The sequence below is a fragment of the Ursus maritimus genome, unplaced genomic scaffold (genome assembly GCF_017311325.1).
Source record: "Ursus maritimus isolate PB19 unplaced genomic scaffold, ASM1731132v1 scaffold_18, whole genome shotgun sequence".
NCBI classification, from domain to species: domain Eukaryota; kingdom Metazoa; phylum Chordata; class Mammalia; order Carnivora; family Ursidae; genus Ursus; species Ursus maritimus.
The window spans coordinates 46,136,811-46,158,346 of record NW_024424230.1 but is presented as its reverse complement, the minus strand read 5'-3'; the positions used below and the strand labels follow the sequence as shown (position 1 = coordinate 46,158,346).

Here is a 21,536-nt window from a genome sequence, read left to right as displayed (position 1 = left end):
CACAGGCTCCCTCCTCTCTTCTCCGTGTGAGCAGGTGACCACGCCACCTCAAGCAGCACACCACCCCCACTGCACTCATCTCCTTGCCTGGCTTCACTTCCCCAGAGCTCTCATCTCTACCTGGCATCCGGGCACACTTCTATCTATTCAGTGTTGGTCTCCCTCCATTAGAACGTGAGCTTCGCAGAGCAGGATCATGCTGTGTGCTCACTGCTAGGTCTCCGGCACCAACAACAGCGTGTGGTGAGAGCAGCGCTCCCAGGCTGGTGGGATGAATGAATGGGCCGTCTCCCGCCACGTACCGTACACAGTATAGCAAGTGTGTGTGGTAATCCGCGTACACAAAGAAGTCATCGCCGATTTCGTGGTCCAGCACGGAATGGCTGTTCTGGAAGTAATTTAACACGCTCAAGATGGTGCAGTTCTTGTTATAGGGTGAGAGGGGGGCCACGCAGATGTCTTGAAGTGTCACGGTCTCGTTGTTATAAAATGCAGTGATGTTTTCAATGGCGGTCTGTAAGTCAAGAACCTGAAAGAAGATTTTAAAAATAAATCCAGAAACATCAGATTTCTCTCAGGTTGTGACTAATGCCCTGACAGGTCAGAAGATAAAAAGTATTTGGGGAAAATGCTTTTTCACACAAGGGAGAAGACTAAGACGTGCTGTGGTAACATATCTGATGGCACCAGGGGCCCCCTCTTAGAGACAGCCAGCTGGGAGAGGGACCCTGCTGAGAGGCGTCCTGAGAGGCGGGAGGGGACACCGTCACCAGGACAGACCTCCGTACAGGATACATGAATAGCTCCCCTTCCACCCTTGAGTGGTGAGCCACAGGGCCACAGAGGGAAGAGGGGGCAATGTGCCTGGTCCTCCCGACACACCCTCTTATCAACAAAATGCCCCCTCCTGCCTTGCTCTGTGCTACCATTGTTTACGTATATTCACGTATTTTCTTCCTTTTTTTCTCCTTTAAAGAGATCTCCCTTTGTTTTTGTTTTTTAAGATTTTATTTATTTATTTGACAGAGAGAGAGTACAAACAGGGGGAGTAGCAGGCAGAGTGAGAGGGAGAAGCAGACTCCCTGCTGAGCAGAGAGCCTGATGTGGGGCTCGATCCCAGGACCAGGACCCGAGCCGAAGGCAGACGCTTAACCGACTGAGCCACCCAGGTGCCCCATATTCCCGTATTTTCTAATAGAGAATATGTTTCTGGAGATAAACAAACTACTTTGTTCATCTTTTGCAACAAGCTGGAAAAAACCAACAGTCACTGGGTGGAGAAAAGATTCTGTTTAAGTCTTGAGACCATTCTGATGTTTTTCAAGATACTTTCTGTAGGCAAGAGCCATATTTAAAGGAAAAAAATCACGTGATCGTGCAACTGTTCATTAAAAAATATCAGTGGGGTGCCATTTATTCGTAAGTAGAGTTCTCCAGGGCAAGTGTGACAAGGGAAAATGGGAGGGTTTAAATCCCTCTCTAAGAGAACAGGACGGATCTCGTTCCAAATGCAGGCTGGGGCCCACATTCAGGCAATGATAAATTCATTCCTGCAGGGAGGGTCAGCAGTAGCTCCTTCCTTGGCCCCCAGCACAGCGTGAGAGGCCTCATTCCTTGGGGTCCTGGCACACTACTTTTCAATCATCAAGGGAAAAATTAAAGCAAATTATAAAATACATTCTGCTTCAATAGAGAAATGCTCATCTCAACGTCAAGAAAGAAGCCAGCCCCGCTGTATGAAGTAAATACACAAGCAGTCAATCTTTCACCAAGTTCAACATCCAGCATTCACTTTCTTGAAAAGCAAACGAAAAGCACCTTTCCTTTTTCACTGTTGAGATTTTCGAGCTCTCCCACTACGTTCAGCCCCAACCCCACGTCAGATAGAACTGGTCCACGTGTAATGCCAGTTAACACACCCCCGGGTTCCCGGGACTGATTTCTGCGAAGAGCACGTTACCTGGTGCAAGATCCCTATGTCGAGCGGGGGTCCGAAGGGCACGTCGGATCCCGAGGGGTACGGCTGGTAAGTGTGCACGCTGGTGTTGGGGGCCTGGATGATGAGCTGTTCTGTGCGGAAGAAGGGCCCAAAGTGCGTGTCAAAGTACTCTTTCTCCAGGCGCGCCTGGCTGCCGGGGGCTGACCACAGGTCCACTGGGTTGGTCGTGACCCGGACAAACACCAGGCCCGAAGAACAGGCGGCAATGAAGGCCAGGGAGAAGAAGATTATGCAGCCCGGGTTCCGGACGCAGAAAGAGCCCCACTGGGAGAAGAGCCGCCTCAGATAGCCCTCGAAGGCCGCACCAAGTGCGTCGCAGCAGGACGCCTCCCCTGGAAGAGCGGGAGAGGGAGGAAGGGTGGAGGTTAAGAGCCAAGCCATTCCTGAAAGGCGGAACAGGGAAAGTGTCAGCTACTGCCACGTGGGGCGGGAACTGTGCCCCCACCGGGGGTGGCAGAGATCCTGCGCTGCTCCCCCCACCCCCTCAGCAGCTATCTGCTCAGGACGCCACCGTCCTTGCCTGCCCACCGTGACAGCCATCCCCACCCGACAGGGGAACGATGCTCGCACGGGAGCAGAGTGCTCTGAGCACTCCGTCCAGAGTAGTTCGCGTCCAGCTTTGCGGCTGCACCTGCTCTCCGCCGACCCCGCCAGCCCCTCCACAGCTCTTACCCCGGTACCTAACTAGCCTACGATGATCGTCCAGAGGCAAGGACCGGTCCGTCTGGATCACAGCCGTGTCCTTGACGTGAGCAGAGCGCCTAGCCCTGAATGGTGCATGACCGCTTGCTGAGGAAACTAACACCCGAGCCCACAAAAGCCTAACCGTGTAAGTACAGATGTGCCCACCTTTGTCACTGGCATTTACAGAGAAAGCGATGTTGCTATCAATCGGGGTGTACTCGGAGACAAAATAGCGTTTTCTGAAAAACAGAAGCATGTAAGCAGTATTAGCGGACCTTTGACATAATGAAGCTGTTTTTCTGACAGTCCTGTAACCCCATTTAAAGCTCACTTCCTCATTCTGTTTTCTTCCTCCTGAACTGCTGTCTTTTCCCCCCAGGTTCCTTTGCTCTAAGTTCTGCTCGCTAGTCTCAGGAGAAAATTCAAAAAGGTATTTTTCTTTAGGATTTATTTGAGAGACAGAGTGCAAGAGAGCGAACGAGCACAGAGTTGGGCGGGTGGGGGGGAGGCAGAGGGAGAGAGAAGCTTTAGCAGACTGCACACTGAGGGGTGGAGACCCATGCGGGGCTTGATCTCATGACCCTGAGATCACGACCTGAGCTGAAACCAAGAGTCAGATGCTAAACCGACTGCGCCACCCGGGCGCCCCTAAGAAGGTATTTAAGAAACAGATTAATAAAGGATAGTTTCACCTTGTAGCCTTCATTTAGGTTTAAGGCTTTGGGTCCTGTAAAAGCTGCGGACGCTACGCTGCAGCAGCAAAGCACAGACCCAGCGTCTAGAGCAGTGTTCTAAACACCGGTCTCCAACACAAGGAACCAGGGCTCCTTGCAGAAGAGGCGGACTCCAGGGCTGGGGCAGGGAGAATACGAGATGAGGCTGGAACATCTTGTGAGTCCAGAAAATAAGAACAGGCTTAACAAAGGTGGGCGCATGTTGAAAACAAAACACAGGAGTCAACCAGAAGGTGCTCTCGGTGGTCAAGACTGGAAAAATCTGAGCGACAAAACAAATGGCAGTTGGACAGAGCCCATAAAATTAAAAAAAAAAAAAGTCCATAATGTCAGTGTAATTCAATCAATAATTAAGTAGAGCAGAAAGGACAACTGTCTATGCAGAGTTAAGTCCAATTAGTAATGGGAGAAGAAATATAAAACCACCAAATCACTGTCCAGCAAAGGCCACACGAGTAACTGTGGCAGACAAGAGCCGCCAGTGGATGTTGATCAGTGGACAGTTTCAGGACAAACAAGGTATTAGCACAGTTTTGACCTCTCTCCCTTAAGCTACTGATCAACTCCAAAGGGAGAAGCAGCCACTCTACAGGAGAGAAACCCAGCAGACGCCCAGTGAAGAGACGTATCGAGATCGTGTAGCACCGAAACGAGATGCTGAGAAAGACACATCGCTTCTATGACATTCTTGTTGCAAACACGTAACCTCAATCTGATCACGAGAGAGAAGATCAGATACAGCCTGACTGAGGGACATTCTGCAACAAAATAACTGCCCAGCACTCACCAAAAATGTCAAGGCCGTAAAAAATTCCAGAAACTGTCACAGACTGGGGCAGAGTAGTGAGCAAAAAGTGAATGTGGAGTGGGGTCCTAAACAGAACAGGGCGGCAGAGGAAAACCCGGTGCTATTTGAACGAAGCGTGTGGTTTAGCTAATACTTGCACACCAACACCACTTCTGTGGTTCTGATCATTACATACTGTGGGTGACGGAAGTCCTAACATTGGCGAAGCTGCGTAAAGGATACACGTATACATATATACTCTACTATTTTTGCACCTTCCTGGTAAGTCTAACATTTTTCAAAACAAAAACGTAAAGAAAATGTACTTCCTGATCAAGATGCAAATATAAAAGGACTGTAGACAATACTGCATTTAATTAGTTTTGAATCAGACTCAGCTCCTACCACTTTCTGCTGAAGAGTGGGTGGGTAGCGCACAGTGCTTTAAAAATCACTCATTGGGGGCGCCTGGGTGGCACAGCGGTTAAGCGTCTGCCTTCGGCTCAGGGCGTGATCCCGGCGTTCTGGGATCGAGCCCCACATCAGGCTCCTCCGCTAGGAGCCTGCTTCTTCCTCTCCCACTCCCCCTGCTTGTGTTCCCTCTCTCACTAGCTGTCTCTATCTCTGTCAAATAAATAAATAAAATCTTTTAAAAAAAATAAATAAAAAAAAATAAAAATAAAAATAAAAATCACTCATTGTTTGGAATAAATCAATGAAACCAACTTCAAAGGTTTAAATGTCTAACCAGGCCTCCGACTATTCACTAATTAACTATAGGACATAAGCAATCACGGAGTGTGTTCACGTGATACTTGTTTCTCCGTTTAATCAATCAAGGACGGCCAGGCAAAAGCTGGAAGTGCCACTTGGATCAGCTTGCTCTCCTCGCCCTGGGGAACACACAAAACTGCTCACCTGTAGCACCACACGGCAAAAAAGGCTCCAAAAAACACCAGCAAGAACGCCATGTAGGTGGTCCACATGATGACGTACATGGCGTCCAGGCCCAAGATTCTCCAGGGAGCCGGAGGCGGCGGCGGCTGGGGCTTGGGGCCACACACGGCCGAGCAGTCCTGGCAGCTGCACGGCCCCGTGACCTCGTCCACAGACTCGTCACAGCCCTTGGTGGCATTGTTCATGGGCTCCATCCCATGGGCCGGAACATCTGCAGGGAGGATGGGCTTGAATGAATCTCAGTAGAACAAACGACAAAGTTTGCGCTCGCTGACATTGAAACCCAGTGATAAAGCACACCGACGACACACCGGCCGCCACCGGAAGAGCAAAAAGGACCGGAGGCTTCCGTCTGATCACATGACGTTCTGCTGCCTCGTCCTGTAAAAGTCTGAGTTCCTTCCAATAACTTCGGGCACAAGGTTTGTCCCTGAGATCGAAGTACCCCACACTCCGTGGTAAACCTCCATCGAGAAGTGCTAGCTAACAGGATTGCGGAGCTCTTTAAAAGGCCTTTGTAATAATGCTTTGGTCTTTTTTTTTTTTTAAACTACAAAACAAAAACCCAGGCTCATTCTTTCAATTGGGCAGCAACACCTGCAGGCAATTCCTTCCCGTTCGTGCTCACCACCAGCCCCTAAATTAATCACAGGCAGGGAGAGAATGTTCTAGTTACCTCTCTGGCGGGAGGGAAAGTCCAGGAACTAGTTATCTGAATTTGTCTATCTTCCTGTTGCAGATCAAGGTTCCTGGGCTCTAAAGCCACATCATAAATGCCCAACTTGACTGTCTACCTGAGAAAATGGGTGTGATGGTGAAAGGCGCCTGGCCGTTGTCCTTGTTGAACATGTACTCGATCCAGTTGGTGGCGTTGCAGGCTTCCGCGTCCTTCCCACACAGGAGCCCCAGGGCTTTGTCATTACTCGAGGGGGCCTCCACGTCCCGGCAGGCGTTGTACATGGCTGGCAGAGGAAGGAGGGAAAAGGGCTGAAACGCCGAGTTGCTTTAGTCACCGGGGGAGAGCTCACAGAAGAGCTCTGCGAGGCGCCCCGAAGCCAATGGGGGGGGGGCGGACAGTAAACACTCGGGGCAGGAGTGGAGCTGACCCCCGACACAGACTCATCACCCTGCCACTATTATGCTGGGCTGGAGTCCAAGCAACTCAAACATAAAAACACACAGGAAAGGCTTTACATCATCGCCCGCAGCTCAGAGAAGTCTCATCCCCACTGCAGAGAGCCCCGCACTAAGGCCGAGGAAGGGGAAGGAAGAACCTCAGTGTCTCTTCAGGCAGTGAAGCTCGTTCCACAAATCTGGGGCAGCAAAGTGTAGGCTGAAGAGTTTGGAACTTACAGGAGGAAACTGGTGTTAGGGCAGAGGTCACGTGTGAAATGACTACATTTTAGTACACATAAAGACAACACACAAAATAAGGACGATGTCAATGACCTTTGGCACGTGAAAAAGTAGTAGTAATGGGTCCTGGATTAACCTTCACTGCCCAGCCCTTGCTGTCGAGGCCGCCAGTGGCATTGCAGAAAGGGCCCGTCGGGTGACCCACCTCCAAATATCCACAAGCCCCAACTGACCAATGGGCTACTTACAACCAGGCACAGTCACCAAGGAGAATGCCATACTCGCCATTCCTCCTCACCTTCCGCCTTTAAAAACAGCCCACCCACCGCCTCAGGGCAGGTGCAGACAGCCTTTCCTTTGCGGGGTGCCTGCCGCTCCCCTGCTTCCCGCCCCCCCCCGCCCCAGGTGTAGTCCATAGCTTGCTACCCCCTTCGTTCTGCCTCAGGTGATTTTTTTCACTTCACAGCCGGTCCTCATCCCGTCCCACATTTGGGGGCCCCCATCCGATCAAGAGATACCCCATTTTAGACAGCACACCTACTCGTTAGAAACTTCCCAGGATCTTCTTCCCTAAACTTCAAGGAAATACTTAGTAAATCCATTGTGTCTGACCCTCACTCTTGAAAGGCGGTTCGGGGAGAGTGACTGCCTTAGAACTATGATTATTCCATGACCTTCTGGCCTCTGTCACTGCTCATAAGAAAATCTCCAAATGGCATTCTTTTAAAACGATTTCTTTTTTCTACTTCTTTTTCAGATACTCATCTTTAGAGTTTTGTAGTTTTTCTGCGCTATATTTACACATGGATTTTTTAACAGCTTTATTGAAATACAATTCACCTGCCACACAGTTCACCTATTTGAAGTCCCCTGACTACCCTTCCCTATGAAAACATGCCCTTCCTGAAGGTAAATCACGTGAATTTGATGTTTACCTTTCTGTGCACATTTGTGCACTTTCATGATATGCTGTGTCCACAGATATGCAGTATTATTTCTAATAGAAACATGCTACATATATCCTGTAACTTATTTTCAATTTTTTAAGTCATTCGAGTGACATAACTAATTCATACATTTTAACAGTTTTAAGGATTCTATTACAGACTATGACTATGCTCCACTGTATTTATCCATCCTCCTCTTAGTTAGCATTTAGTACCTCCAATTACTTATTTTTTATTTTTTAAAGATTTTATTTGAGAGCGCGTGAACGAGCATGAGTGGGTGGAGGGGCAGAGGGAGAGGAAGAGGCAGAAGGACGAGCAGATTCCCCCCTGAGCGGTGAGCCTGATGCGGGGCCCAATCCCAGAACCCTGAGATCATGACGTGAGCCCAAGCCAGATGCTCAACTGACTCAGCCACCCAGGTGCCCCTATTTATTTTTTAATGCACTTCTTAAAGAGGACTTTTAGATGGGGCGCCTGGGTGGCTCAGTCAGTTGGGTGTCTGCCTCTGGCTCAGGTCATGTTCTCGGAGCCCTGGGATCCAGCCCCGAATAGTCTGCTTCTGTGTCTCCCTTTGCCCCTCGCCCCCCACTTGTGCTCTCTGCTCTCTTTCAAATAATTTTTTTTTAAAGAGGAGTTTTAGGTTCACAGTAAAATTGAGAATTCTCATATAACTCCTGCCTCAACACAAGCACAAACTCACCACTATCAATAGCACCCGAGTCGTGCATATGTTACAACTGGTGAACCTATGATAACACATCACTGTCACCCGAAGTCCACTGTCTATTTTAGCGTTCATTCTAGGTGTAGTACATTCTATGAGTTTTGGCAAATGTGTCATGACTGTACCCACCATTACAGTACAGAACTCTTTCATTTCGATCATTTTCAACAAACGCTAGACGGTCTTTCTCAGACTGTCCTATGATTTCTAGCTGTTATGGATCCCTTTCTCCTGCTGTTGTATCTGCTTACTCTTCCTTATGCAAACATGTTTCTTCAGCATCAAATCTCCCCTCCTCTGCTTTACCCTTCCACACCCTCTCCTCAAGTTTTGCAGCAATTCATGGTGTTACGCAATTCACATCCACTAGAAACAAAGTTCTAATGGCTTCCAAAATGTACAGAAATAAACTCACACGCGCTAAAAATTTCTATGTGGGAACTTACAGTCAGGAAGGAGTCAAGCAAATACTTCAAAGGGATTGTGTTACGGGTTGTAGCTCAAGTCCCTTAGATATACGCGAGGCAACAACTCGGTTTCACAGCCAACGGAATTAAAAATTATCATTTTCACACAGCTGACGACAGAAAGGAACAACTGCATCCACTGTCCTGATACCAACTACGAAAAAGGGAATAATTAAGAGTTTACTCACCATTGGCAAAACTCTCTCCGACATAGTACTGTAATTCTTTAACGTTTGTTTTCGTCTGGTTTGTAACAGGATCAACATAATCTTCAGTTTCTGTAACGTTCAGAAACTGCCTTTGCCGGGGGCTACATGTCAGCTCGCAAAACAGGTTCATTAGGTTATAAAAACAGGATGGACATCTAAAGAAAGAGTAAACTATATTTTGTCTGATCTCACAGATAACAGGGCCAGCAAAAAACATGATTTACGACAAACAAAAGGGCATTTAAAATTTATTATAAAGTGACAAATAAATTACCTACGGACATCTTAAACCCAGCCTTTCTAAACCTAAAATCAGAGGTCTCTTTAAAAACTGCCCTAATTACTACACATACGTTGTTGAGGTGTAATTTCAGGAAGAGAAGAATGCTTCTCTGAATTCTGTGCTTTGTAATTTATGGACATGTTTTGCGCTGAAGGTAAAGGGAGTGTCACAGTGACAATTCTGATGAAGAAGGAAAACAAGGGAAAAACGAGATTCACACGTTAGAACGTTCACCTTCTTACTGAAGGGCTTTCTTCAAGCCCCAGGTAATCCCTTGGCCCTCTCTAAACCCAAGAGGATTTCCCCGCGGCTTGAGAAGAAGCGGTAAGGACCGGGGTGGCCTTCTCCGGCGGTATGCCCCCGCGGAAGCACACGGGTTTTCATGAGAACCACAAGCCGTCTGCTCTCCTTCAGGTTCTCGGTCGAGGCTCACCATGCTGACTTGACGGGGGGCAGAACTGTCTCCCCTCAGCCTCACTGTTAGCTGCAGAAGCTGCTGCTTCGTTAGTCCTGCATTCCCGCAGCACAACCACATCACCGTCCCTCTTGACTCTGATCCAGTCCAGGTGCCAGGGACACAGAACAGGGAAGCTGGTCCCAGCCTTCAAGGCCCCGGGTCTCGTGAGGGAGCACACATGCACACTGACCTGCTTTCAGGAGTCCCGTGCTTTACTGTGATAAGCACAGGAGCCACAATTACACCACCCTAATGGAAACTGCTCCTGGGGTACACAGATTTCTACCACGTTCTATGGATTAACAACCTCTTGCCATGTTACTACGTTTAATCTCCACAATCATCAATTTAGACAGCTTCACAATATTCCCTATGTTAGCTTCTCATTATTTGCTATTGAAAATAGAGCTGTCAACATGGGGAAACTTTGGTTATCTTTTGATCATTGTTATCCTTATGTCCATAATGCCTCTTCTAGAGTGGGTGCGAAATACATGTATTCTGACTGAACGATGGCTCCAACTTCACTCCATCAACATCCACTTGCCCTCCACGGGGTATGCTGGACCGATTAGATTCTCAACTTTTTGATCTACTACATGGTATGCTGTCCTGAAAGGACAGTTTAGGGGTGCTTTTCCACTCTGTATTGCCAATTTAAGCTTCTGGGAAGAAGCAGGGTTTCCTCAGGGGATGCCGACCGTCCTGTCACGCGCCATGATACGCACACAGAGAAGGGCTTCCCCTCTTCCTGTGTCCCCCCACCCACCTTTATCAGGGTGCTTCAGTGTGAAAAATTTAGAAAGATACCACGAGGGGCTGTTCTACAGACCCCCACCAGCTTGCTCTTTTGCACATTTGAGAACCGCTGAGTAAGCTTCGAGAAGAACACCTATCATGCAGGTTCTCTGGTCATAGAGAACAGCTTGGATGGTGGACTAATTTTGACAAAATCAGTCAACTCTGCCAGAACAATCTTGTTAACAGCTACCAAAGCCAGCTCTGACGAGGCCTGGGACTCTAGCACCTCACGTCACCACAGGGAGAGAGAACCACGTGCCATCCGGGGGTGGGGAGGACGGCCATGCAGAGGACCTTGCAGAGCAGGGTCTCAGGTCACAGACGTGGCAGGACCACCAGAACCCTTCTCCTCTGCACAGCACCTAGAGGCTCGGGGTGAAGGGACCCAGTCCACAGTGCAGACACCCTCGGGGTGGGGCCGCCTCACAGGAAGCCCAGGCCTCAGCCCTGCATGGAACTGGGAAGAAAACGAAGTCTGGTAACTACGACTTTATCGAGAAATTATGTTTGATTTCTGAGAAGTCCTAAGACTGCTTTCTTGAAATAACATGAAAACTATCTTGTAGGAGGAGATCAGAATGTCCCCGGTTAACAGGCGCTCCAAACCGGTTTTTGCGCGCGTGTGGACGGCCAGCCTACCTGGACAGAAACTGCAGGGGCAGCTGCAGGCTGTCCTTCAGGGTCCGCAGCTGCTGCACGTCGCAGCACACACTGACGTTGTCGAAGAAGAATCCTGGACAGAGCTCCTTTTGGGTGAGAAAGCACGGATATCACAGGAGCAAAGTCAGATAAGGACATATATTTCTCAATGAAATACAGCAATTTTATTCACATAGTCTTTTTTCAGGTACGCAACGGTAAGAAGCATGTTTGCAAAGTTCTCACAGGATTCTTTTAAAAGGCTTTCAAATTTGGGGCGCCTGGGTGGCTCAGTCAGTTAAGAGTCTGTCTTGGGCTCAATGATTCCAGGGGCCTGGGATCGAGTCCCGGGTCAGGCTCCCTGCTCGGCAGGGAGTCTGCTTCTCCCTCTCCCCCCAACTTGTGCGCACGTGCTCTCTTTCGTTCTCTCTCTCTCAAATAAATAAAATGTTTACAAAAATAAAATATAAGGCTAACAAATTCACTATTTATAAAAGAGGGAGTCACAAAAGTAGAGGCAGTAGAGATATTTCCATTTTTTTTCTTCTTTTTTGAAGATTTTTATTCATTTATTTGAGAGAGAGACGGCACAAGCAGGAGACAGAAGCAGAGGGAGAAGGAGAAGCAGACTCCACACTGAGCAAGGAGCCCAATGCAGGGCTCGATCCCACAACTCCAAGATCATGACCTGAGCCATCTAACCCACTGAGCCACACGGGTGCCTCTCAAATTTTTTTATTATCTGGAAGCTCACTCTCCCTTGACAATCAGTTTCCCCCTTAGGTTTTCTGCTTAAGTTTAACCCAAATGCTATTTACTACTTCCATTGGTCATTCCCAGGAAAGTCAGATGTCTTTAATAATTCTGATGAAAGCAGCACGTAGGTCAAGGAGACCTGCTGCCCCTATGTCAACTTGATTTTACATTACTTACGCCTCTAGAACCAGTCTTTTCCCCTGGATTTTTCAATTCTCTTCTAATATCCCTGTGTTATCAGGAATGGTAAACAAGACAGTAGGGAAGAGAATCCTGGTAGTAAGCAAAGTTCAGAGGCTCTGGGTGGAAAACAGAGGAATCACTCAATAGAGGACAAGGGAGTCATAGCCGCTTAGCAGCCTCACCGGTTCAAGTCCTGAAATCCAGGAACCCAAAAATGTGAACTTCCAGTACATTTTCAAGAAGCTGCAAAGAGCAACATTTGAGGTCAGTCCCTAAAGAGTAACCTGCTATGGGGAACCTACGATAAAGGCAAAAAGTCAGCCCCAGAGAAATTCTGCCCCTGGAGTTATTCTGTCTTCTGTGCCGGGGTGGTGTGCCCCAGATAAGTGTTTGGGATAAGATTTAAGCCTGTTAATTTCAGCCCCACTGTGATATTTACAGTATAATTACAGAGGATCTTGGATTAGCATTTTGTGTTCCCAGTGCCCAGGACGACAAACTTACCTGCATTAAGTCATACCCATCCTTCGGCAAGGGTTTTGGAGGCCCCGAATACTGGCAGTTGTACCTCTTGTCTCCAGATGCAATTCCACACTCTCCATACCACACGCAGGCCTGTGCAAACACCTACAGAGTCGACACAAAAATCCATCCATCAGGGCCTCAAAGGCTAAAGGAAATTTCAACAGTGAACACAGGACCTTCCAATGTTACCTGCAAAATGCAGTGGCAGCAAGAGGCACGGAGTAGCAAACGTTTTGAAAAATATTAATTAAAACAGACCAGGTGTCCAAAATGCGCTTGTCAAGTCAGTCAGTGAAGGAGGTCCTAGAAATTACTTACATGATTTCTACTTCCTGCTAATTTGTTGATGAAAGGAAGCTATACTTCCTGTCAGGATCACTAAGAATCAGTGTAGAGGAAAGAAAGCAAGACAGTATGTGAGTCTGCAATTATTAAGGCACTGTTTTTGCACATCTGCATAAGAAACTACATAAACTCCAAATAACGAAGGAACATTTCCATATAGATTAAGGTTAATTAATATCAGCACATCACGAGCCACATGAAAAGCAAAACCCAAAACACCAACAAACCCTAAGAAGAAACAAGAATAAACACCTTGACCTCGAGATTTAATTAGAAAGCAAGGCACGTGCTAACTTGAAGGAAAACCACCTCAGCAATCTTAAAAGAAAAATGTTCAACTCTTCGGTAGAGGGTTTCTCAAGAGCCACTCGTATTTCCCACGTGAGAGTCACAAGGCTGGCAGACAGTTCAGAAGGGGAGGAGGGTGGGGAGGAGGATGCAGAGTGAATCAGCACGTCAGCAAGCTCGGCCACGCTGGCCAGGGCCACGGGCCTGCACGGTCTTGCAATCGTCTGTCCCACGGGGAAACAAAAGCTACCAAGAAGCAACCATCACTCCCAAGACACCTCATGGAAAAGCCATTTAAAAAAAAAAATCTGACTAGAAGCAACAGAGCGAATTCTCTCCAGCGTCAGTGGCACATTACCAACATACATGCAAGGTCAGTCCGTCTGTGTTGGTCCCCAGCATCAAAATACGAATCTCCCCACAGGCCCCTGAAATGCTAAAAATATGAAAGAAAAAACAGATTGCAGGAGGCTGGGGTCTGTATGTGTGGGAAATCCAAGGGGCCAGGATTACTTTGAATTCATTCCTCAGATATTTTAAGATTTATTTATTTGCGAGAGAGAGAGCGCGTGCGAGCACAGGAAGGTCAGAGGGAGAGGGAGAGAATCCTAAGCAGACTCCGCACTGAGTGTGGGGCTCCATCCCATGACCCTGAGATCATGACCTGAGCTGAAACCAAGAGCCGAGTGCCTAACCAACTGAGCCACCCAGGGGTCTTCAGATATTTTAAAACAGAAACTATGACTTACTCCTTCTTATCTGGACTCATACGGTTAGGCTACAAGGAAGGGAAATTACACAAAGAAGGAAGTGAAAAGTAGTCAACAATGCCACATATCAAACCTTCGGCAAGAAGTCGCAAATTTCACCGCCATTTTTATTTAAAAAGAATTGCAGCAATTATGCAACAAACCTAGTGATTCCAGGGAAAAGTACTGCTCTTTCCAAAACTCCAGTTTTCCAACTAAAGGAAATTATCGATCTGCTGATGCTTGAAAAAGCTTTTTTGCCTTTTTTGCTAAGGAGGTGACATAACTGCTGATATCGATGTGTCATTTGAGTACAAGGGCCCCGCCCTAGACTTCACAGAATGCTCAGCAGACCCAAAGGGCAAGCGGGTCCAGGCCTGGCAAGTCACCCACTGGAGCGACAGAAATCCAGTCAACAAACCATGACTCGGCCATGACTAACAGGAGGGAGGTCTGGAGTCTCGGTTCCCTTTCCTCAGCCCTCAGCGCTAGGAAAGAAAGTAAAGGCCCAACACAGTGTGGTTCCCATTCATCCTTTCTAACCCACATCTCTCATTTCAGTGCGAAGTTTCCAGGGTCAGGTAGAACAGAGGTGGGACAGGGGAGTGGGGGGAGGTCAGGAGTCCCGGGTTCTGATCCTCAGAACTCATGAGGCTCTCAATCAATGTGCACGCTGAGCCTGACCGCCCGTGGAGCGGGTTCTTAACTGTGCTGGGCAGTTCTGCTCCCTGTGAACGGCGGCTCATAACCGCCGCCAATCTTACAGGTTTGCGGTGAAGATAGGACACGAGAGTGTATGTGGAAGTACTTAGTAAACTGTAAAGCACTATGCAGTCAAACGCAAGGCATTATTATCATCTTCTAACAGTTGGGACCTCAGCAAAGAGGGCTTTACTGAGCTCCCAAAGACCTGAGGTAAAACACCTGAAATTTCTTTGGGCCCAGGAAAATCGTGCTTGACTCAAGCTTGCAGGTTTGCTTCCCAAGGTCGACCTGCCTCTAGAAGCAGCCCCACCCAGCGGGGCCCAAAGGCACTTACAAGCCATTTACTTGCGTGCTAGGCACTGTTTCACTGCTCTTCATATGTTAATCCAATTAATCCTCACAACAAATTGATGAGGGAGGTGCTATTATACCCATTTTACAGATGAGGAAATGGGAGGCACAGAAAGGCTAATTTGTCCAAGTGGCAGAGCCAGGATTCAAACCAGAACATTCCAGTTCCAGAAACAGACTCGGAATAAAATATAATCAACTGCATTACTAAGGTCCTCACTCTGGCACCACAACCCCTCCCCACCCTACCTTGCAGGAGGCATGGGCGTGTGTGCACTCACTCACACAGCTGCGCTGGTGGGGGAGCCCTCTTTTCCACCTCAGCTCTTCTCATCGCATTTCCCTCTGATCAGCCTCAGCTGAAAACGCCGTGGAGCTAGTCCGGCTGGTGTGGCTGGTGTGGCTGGTGCAGTGTTTCTCAGCCTCCTCAGGGGCCTCCACCACCCGACCCCTGTCTTCTACCTTCTCAATCTCATCTCTTTGTGCATCCCTTCGCCTGCTCCTACCAATAAACACTGCCCCGATTTCATTCTCCCTCCTGGTCAAAGGACCCCAATTTCTCTCCAGCTGCACTTCCAGTTACCTGCCCCACAATCCCAGGTGCTCCAAAGGAAACTGATCCTTCCTCCACGGCCGATCTCTCCTCCTGGGGAAGCTCCCGGGGCAGGTGCACTTTCTGGTGCCCCTTCCTTCCCTGCATCCCTTTCCTGCTGAGCCCGCAGCCATCCTTTGTTCCCCCGGGCACTACTCCCCTACAGACCCCCTGCCACCCACCCTGCAGACTTCAGCAAGTCTCCTACACAGCCGGCAGCTGGGCTCTTCCTGAGCTGAGGCTCCAGAGCTTTCCGATGCTCGGAAACCTACCATCCACCTTCCTGCCGCCCGGGAGACAAGCTCCACATGGCTCACCTGGCTCCGGTGTGCAGCTCGTCTCCCACGCTCCTTACCTTCTGTCCCACAGAGGGGGCCGTGCCTGCCCCTGAGCAGTTTGTGCCTCCCTCCCCGACACTCCCTACACTCCCACTACCTGCCAAGGCCGCTCTTCCACCACCATCTCCCCCATGGGCCTGCCGGACCCAGGCAAGCACAGCCCCTGCCCTCCCTGAGCTCTATCATTCCAGTGGCTCCCCCCATCCCCCACCCGAGGGTAGGCAGCCACCTCCCCCAGCATCCAGGCCCTGGATCCCTCAATCCTCAGATCTGGGAGGCTGGTCCTGGAATAACACCATTCTACAGAGGAGAAAACTGACGCTACCACAGGTGGAGTGAGTGACTCATAGGAGACCACACCTAAAAATGGCAGAGCCAGACCCCCCGGAGGCCTGGCTGCTTCCCGGCTGGTTCAGAAGCCGGAGCTCCTTACTCCTCTGGCTACACCGCGGGTTGCTCCTGGCTGAGCCATGCTCATCTCTGTATCCCACCAGAACCAAGCCGGCATTGGAACGACGGGATTGCCAGTCTCCAAACTGCCACAGCACAGGGGGTGGTCAGGACTTTCTGGACAAAGATGATGGATGCACCTCAGGATCCCTGGGACGTCGGGGCAGCATGAGCAGACACCAAGCCCGAGGGCGCGCCGTGCAACCAACAGCTCGCACACAGGGCACACGCTTCCTAAGCAAAGCACCTGCTTTCCAAAAGTGAGGCGTGGCCGAACGCCGCCTTTACTGGGATACGAGAACACCTGCTGCTGACCTCACATCACTGACACGCCCTTGGGGAGGCAAGGCGGAACGAGAACCCAGCCACGTCTGCGGTCCGCCGGGGCCCAAGGTGCGCCCCACCAAACCCGAGCCCAGCGCCGGGCGGCTGGGGCCGCACAGAAGCAGCCGTCCGTCGGGCCACCGAGCTGTACGCCGGAAAGCTGTCCGCTTCATACCCTGTGCGTTTTACCACGAGACGAGCTCAGACGTCCTGCATGTGAGAGAAAAGCCCAGTGGCAAGGACTGCAGAGAGCGGGCCGCAGAGAAGCGTGACCGGCAGCGCAAACCGAATCAGAAGCTGCGGGTCTGAGAGCCGCGTGACGCGCCTTGTCACAGCTGCGCTCCAGCCCCGGAGACCCGAGTCCGGAGGGTAACGATTCTTCACAGTAGGTCTCGTGGACACCGACCAGTCATGCAGAGCTATTTATAACCACGAGAACCGTCTTACGCGAGCCTTTTAAAATTTTACCGATTCCTAAAATGTTAAAAATAAATGACAGTAGGATTTATTTCCTTTAATTATGGGCTCCGTACCCACTCAGCACAAATCCGTAGGCATCACAGGTATATGTGAAGTAACCACCCCAAATTCTAGATTTAACCAATGCTACTGTATTAGATCTGGGTCTTCTAGGCTTTTAATTCCTCCCAACAGGTAACCTGTAGAGACGGACAAGTTCAGTAAGTTTTAAACAGCTTTTTCACAGGTAAGTCTAAACAACCCCGCACAGACTCCTTTCGGCTCAATCTGAACTGCCCTTCACTATATTCATCCGGGTCTTTTCCATAGAGAGCCAAATATGACATGCTGTAGGCTTACGGGCCATAAGGTCTTTGTGGAAAATACTCAATTAGCCTGTTGCAGCTCAAAAGCAACCACAGACAACAGGTTCATGACGGGTGTAGGGGGAGGGAGAAAACTTCATTCACAATGACAGGCCCTGGCCGGGCTGTGATCTTGGGCTCCTGCCCTAGGATGAAGCAGAATTTACAAGCATCATGAAGTCGCGTATATGGGGAGAGGTTCCAAGCGTGGTTTCTGGCTATTGTCTCGACTCCCTAGGGGGACCGCAAAATCACCAAGCGCAGAGCCCAGCTGTTATATTTGCTCTGGAAGTCTCTGCAGTACCTGAGCCAGTGTTCACCGATTCAGAAACCGTCGAACCTCTCCATGAGCTGAAGGAGTTCAAATGGATTACGTAAGAAGTTCAGAAATGAGAACTACTGCTTGTTTTGGCCTTCCACCAGAATTTAGGAGGTACAAGGCCAGAGTGTGTCTACTTTTCAAGGTGAGGTCATACGGCCATTTCACATCATGCTCCGGAACTTAATGATTGGGTGTATGACTGGACAGGGACGTTTCTTCCAATAATAATAGTAGTTCAGCAAGTTAAAAAAAAAAATGCCCCTTCTGCTATATGTCAGCAACTATAGCAACTGCTAAACAGACCCCAACGGGGAGCTCTACGAAAGCACGTCTGAGCATACGGAGAAGAGGCCCTGCACGTCACCAACGCAGTCCTACGCTCCAGGCTGCCTGCAGTCAATCTCAAGTATTGACCAACTCATCGTAAAATGCTTCGTGAACGGCAACCACGTGCTGGGCACAAAGTTAAGGGACTTCTTCCTTCCTGCCTCGCGTACTTCTCAGATTCCCTCTAGAGGAGCAGGGCAGCATTTTACAAGCAAGGAAACTGAGGCTCAGGGAAGACTGAGGTCACGTGGCTCCTAAGTGACAAAACCAGTAACGAGAATGACAATTTTGAAGGCTAAGTGAGTTAAACATTCTCCATCCTATCCCCGATGCCCACTCCCTAGCTGCTGGACTGCTCAAACTCCAGCTCCGTGTGTACAGAGGAATCCTCAGAGGGTCCTACAGACAGAGCGTCCCTCTTTCTACCCAAACGTGTTCACCTGTGGAAATAATGGCTACCACTGACGTCTCTAGGCAGCTGTCAAGTCACGTCAGTTACTACCGACCATCTTCAGCTCCAGGCCTCCACTGGCCACCCCATGGCACGTGGAGGGCAGGGCCGGGTCCTCTTACCTCTGCCACTGTCCTGGATGGGTAGAGCTCATGGAAGACCTGGAGCCACACCAGCTCCAGCTCCAGCAAGGCGTGTTGGGTAGGGGGTAGGGAGAGGCCTCGGCAGGGAGCAGAGGGGCTGGCCTAGCCAGTCAGGACAATGCAGAATGGGATGGAGGGAGAGACACGGAGAACCTATCCAGAGATTAAGCTGCCTGCTGTTTCCTTGGAGTCAGGGAGGCACACCAAACAAATATGGCAGCACATGTGGGGTGGAGGCCTGTCTGGTCTGACTTCCGTTGATGGATATCTCTGGAACTCTGTTCTACAGCTATCCCGGGGTGAACATATCCACACAACAAAGGAGAGTCTGTGGGAGCACCAGGCGTGCCTGTAAATGGGTGTTTACTTCATACATTTTTAGTTAGATAGGCTCAGCTTGTCTCCACTTTGTCTTCACTTTACAAATAACCACTCTAGCTTGCAGTTTCTTTAAGTGACTTGCCCAAGGTCCTACTACTAGTTGGTATTAGACATTTCTGAGCCTTCACACCCCACAGGTTTGAAAACTAATCCAAAAGCCACAAGACTAAAGCGAAAACAAGAAAGTAGATGGGAGTGTATACCGTCCACAGGTCTTTTCCTGTGGAAAGTTCACACAGTGTGGCAAGTGAACCAAGGGACAGGCCAGCAGGCTAAGTCGAGGGCTGATTCATCAGTGGCTTTTGGAGAAGCCAGACTGGAGCTAGGAACGAGCCCTGAAGGCGACGCCCTACAGGCCATCTGGAACAGCTGCTGAAACTCACTCAATTTCGCTCGCTAAATATGGAGAATCTGGTAGCAAGATTTTAAATCTGAATAAATTAGAGCACAAGTCAGAAGACCGTGGTTCAAGCCCCTAGTCTGCCATTTACTAGCTACGTGACTCTGGGACACACCTGAGCCTTAGTACCCTTAATTTCCTGCAAAACAGGAACCACGGCATCCCACGTATCTCAGAGCGGCCCTGTGATGTTAAAACGAGACCAGATGTGTCCTAGCAATGGAGTACTACGCACAAATTAGGTAACTCTCTTTTTAGTTTCCTGTAAGCTAGAACACCACTTGGAAAAAGTTTTGAGTTAACTTACATACCATAAAATTCACCCTTTTCAAGTATATAGTTGAATGGTTTTTCGTAACGAGTAGGTAACTCCCCCTTCCTTTCTCGTTTTCCTCTTGTCTACCTGGTAAGCATGAATTCACCCTCCAAAGGTCAGTTCAAAAACTGACTCCCCGTAACATTTTGTTCTTCGTTAGAGCACATTTTGCCCTGTATTGTAATTTTACGTATTCACCCTTCTTCCCATCGAGTATGAACAAGCCAGGGACAGAGACTACTAACAGTTACACAGCACTTTACAGTTTACAGACTGCTTTCTGTACAGGTAATTTTGGTCTATTTTTGTATCTACACTGTGCCCCTAGCAACCACTTTATATTTATGAAACTCGTGAGTGACAGGAACTTTGAGTTCCTCTGTGGCCTAAGGGACAATAAGATAAAGAACACATTTTTAAACTTCCCTCTCAAGCCCCCCAAGAGCACACTTGCATCAAAAACAGGTTTGGGTAGAATGTAAAAAAAGAAAACAAATGAGAAACAGTTTTTTTTTTTCTCTTTTTCCCCTAAGTTTTCTTGCCAAAGCAAATATTTCAAAGACTGAAAATAAGAGGCATAGTCCAAGCAAAGAAAAACTTGTTGGGCCAGAGTTGAATATCGATTATCACCCAGAAAGCAATGCAGTTCTGGTTTCGACCAGCCTCTGAATCCTTCCACCTTATCCCCACACCTAAACCCATGAAGGCCCAACGATCTGGTGACTCAGAAAAGAGAGTCCTGGCCATACCGGAAATGGTAAAATACAGTTCTTGCCCTCAAGGAGCCTACAATCTACTACTTTAATTCAAGCGATATTCTTCTCTCTTTCCATGAGCACTGTGAGAGGTAGGCATAGATGTCAACCCGATTTTATGGAGGAAGAGACAGAGGCCCTAGGGGATCACTGGCTTGCCCAAGATCACTCTTGGTGAGAGGAAGAGTCCAGACCTGCACCCAGGTAAAGGCGGCTTCTGCTGTATGAGCCCAGATTTAGAGCCTCGGAGAGAAGGCATTCTAGCTGGGGAACAGGGTAACAAGTGCCATGGATAATGCAGCATTTGAACTGGGCCTTGGAAGACAGGCAGGGTTTTGACAGCAAGTAGTTTATTTGGCTGGAGAGCTGATGCCCTTCACAGAGCTACGGGTGACAGGGCAGAAAGGGGCACCCACGGTCAGATTAGAGATTGGTCTACCCCTGGCTTCCACAGCAGATAATGTGTCATCCTTAAAACACCCTGAAAAGCCTCCCTTTTGGGAGGAGTGGAGGGTGGGGAAGGGTTACCCAGGAAAGAGAGAGCATACTGTCTTCAGACCAGAGGGATTCTTTGTTCTGGGTAATATGACAAACGCTGAAGCAGTACAAAGACCTATTCAGCAAGTCGTTTTCTTTCTGCCCACTCGCTAAAATAAAAACCTCGTTTTCCCTTGATTACTTATGTTAATAAGATATCTGAGCACAGCATCAATCAAGGAGTAGGAGAGACTGGGAAAGATTAACCATCTGAAATTGGGGCGAATGTGGGTTTTCTTCAATGCTCTCAGGTCAAAAGATTAAACCATTGCTGACCTCTTCAGGAAAAAACCATTTTAATGGCTTAATTCCTACCCAGACCTCACTATGTTCCAAGTTCCTCAAGAAAAAGCATGTAAAAATTACAGACAGGAGAGAGACATACGATTTCTCAAACCTGCACACATTATCTGGAGGACCACAAGGT

At 48.8% G+C, this 21,536-nt stretch overlaps 1 protein-coding gene across 1 annotated transcript in view; it reads right to left on the bottom strand.

Moving 5' to 3' along the window:
• Window positions 1-21,536, bottom strand: part of NPC1 (NPC intracellular cholesterol transporter 1) — a 49,272-nt gene that overhangs the window by 21,783 nt on the left and 5,953 nt on the right. Inside the window, exons 2-9 of the mRNA XM_040632645.1 lie at window positions 12,491-12,613; window positions 11,048-11,154; window positions 8,847-9,022; window positions 5,956-6,123; window positions 5,123-5,372; window positions 2,849-2,922; window positions 1,961-2,331; window positions 303-529 (exon numbers count right to left, since the gene is read on the bottom strand). Of these exons, the coding sequence (XP_040488579.1) occupies window positions 303-529; window positions 1,961-2,331; window positions 2,849-2,922; window positions 5,123-5,372; window positions 5,956-6,123; window positions 8,847-9,022; window positions 11,048-11,154; window positions 12,491-12,613 (1,496 nt within the window). The remainder of the gene's footprint in view (window positions 1-302; window positions 530-1,960; window positions 2,332-2,848; window positions 2,923-5,122; window positions 5,373-5,955; window positions 6,124-8,846; window positions 9,023-11,047; window positions 11,155-12,490; window positions 12,614-21,536) is intronic.